Here is a 1,433-nt window from a genome sequence, read left to right as displayed (position 1 = left end):
GAGCGCGCCTCCCTGGAGCCTCGCTAGCGTGCGCCTGATTGCGCGCGGCTCGCTAGATTGTGGCTTCGCTAGCGCGGGCCTTCCCCCCGAGGAGAGCGGAGTGTGGGGCTGTGGAGGAGAGCGGAGTGTGGGGCTCATACACCCGCCGCCGGCCGTGGTGCAGGTGAGCTGGGTCCTCTCGCACCTGCTCAGCGACAGGAAGATCGCGGCGGCGAGCCACAACATGGTCGCGTACAGCTTCGTCGACGCGAGCAGCGGTGTGCGCGTCTTTGACAATGACGACGACGGCGAGGGCGGCAGCGGTGCGAAACTGGCGTCGACCATCGACAACAAGGGCGCGCGCGATGTGATCGTGGTGGTCTCGCGCTGGTTCGGCGGCGTGCACCTCGGGCCGGCGCGCTTCAAGCACATCGCGAGCGTCGCCGGCGCGCTGCTTGAAGAGCAGGGCTACTGCCGCGGCCGGACAGGGGGCGCGAGCCGAAGTAATAAGAAGGGGGCTTGACAGCGCTGAGTAGAATGTGGAGATTCTATATCTGGGAGATTGCGTTTCTTTTCTCTTTCGGCGATTTCCGGACAAGCGCGGCCCAGGGATGATGATAGATGATATGATACACCGTCTCGTCTGGGGTTGCAAATTCTTTTCGGCGGTGCCCACAGAGTTCTGCTTTCGGGTGATGGCACCCGTACTAGTACTCGAGCCAGCAGCTGCAGCAGAGGCAGCTGCGGTGGCAGTCGAGGTGGCCGAGCCAGCAGCTGCGGCAGAGGCAGCTGCGGTGGCAGTCGAGGTGGCCGAGGCAGATCTGAGGTCGCTGATGGATATGCAGGATGACCTTCTTACTGCGATCGCTGGGCGCTTGGCGACCCGCGACTGGGCCAGCTTTGCGGCGGTGAGCAAGGCGGCAAAGGCGGTGGCGGAGGGTGGGAGACAGTCTGTGCTGTCCAGCGAGATTGCGCGGCGTCTGCTGGCGCCTCGTAACGTGGGCAAGGCGCTGTGCAGACGTTGGCCCGACATGGTGGTGCCTGCTGGCGTCGCCAAGATATCATCATACGCGTTCTGCTACTGCGAGTCCCTCACCTCCATCTCGTTGCCTGAGGGCGTCACCGTTGTGGGCAGCAATGCATTCTACCGATGCTCCGCTCTTGCGTCCGTCACGCTGCCCCGCGGCCTCACCACGGTTGGGAACATGGCCTTTTGGGGCTGCAGAGCCCTCACCAGCGTCACGCTGCCAAAGGGACTCGCCAGCATCGGGCACGGAGCCTTTGCGGGCTGCCTTGCCCTCGACCCGGCGACGCGAGCTGCGATCGCGGCGATCAACCCACATGCGCTCAAGTGACCTATTCGTTTCCCACAAAAGAGACCCCACGACCGCATGTTTCCATGGGCTAGCCACCAGTAGAGGTTCTTGTGAGACATGTAGTGACCCTGACTTGAT

General features: G+C 63.6%; 1 protein-coding gene across 1 annotated transcript; it reads left to right on the top strand.

Moving 5' to 3' along the window:
* Positions 1-992: 992 nt before the first annotated feature.
* Positions 993-1,271, top strand: EMIHUDRAFT_60536 (hypothetical protein; the record flags this gene model as incomplete). Its single annotated transcript, XM_005762763.1, has 1 exon — positions 993-1,271. A coding segment is annotated over one exon (279 nt), but the record flags the coding sequence as incomplete, so codon positions are not given.
* Between the last annotated feature and the right edge of the window lie 162 nt (positions 1,272-1,433).

Source organism: Emiliania huxleyi (assembly GCF_000372725.1).
Source record: "Emiliania huxleyi CCMP1516 unplaced genomic scaffold EMIHUscaffold_6601, whole genome shotgun sequence".
Classification (NCBI taxonomy): Eukaryota; Haptophyta; order Isochrysidales; family Noelaerhabdaceae; genus Emiliania; species Emiliania huxleyi.
The sequence above is the reverse complement of the archived record's forward strand: the minus strand, read 5'-3'. Positions and strand labels throughout refer to the sequence as shown.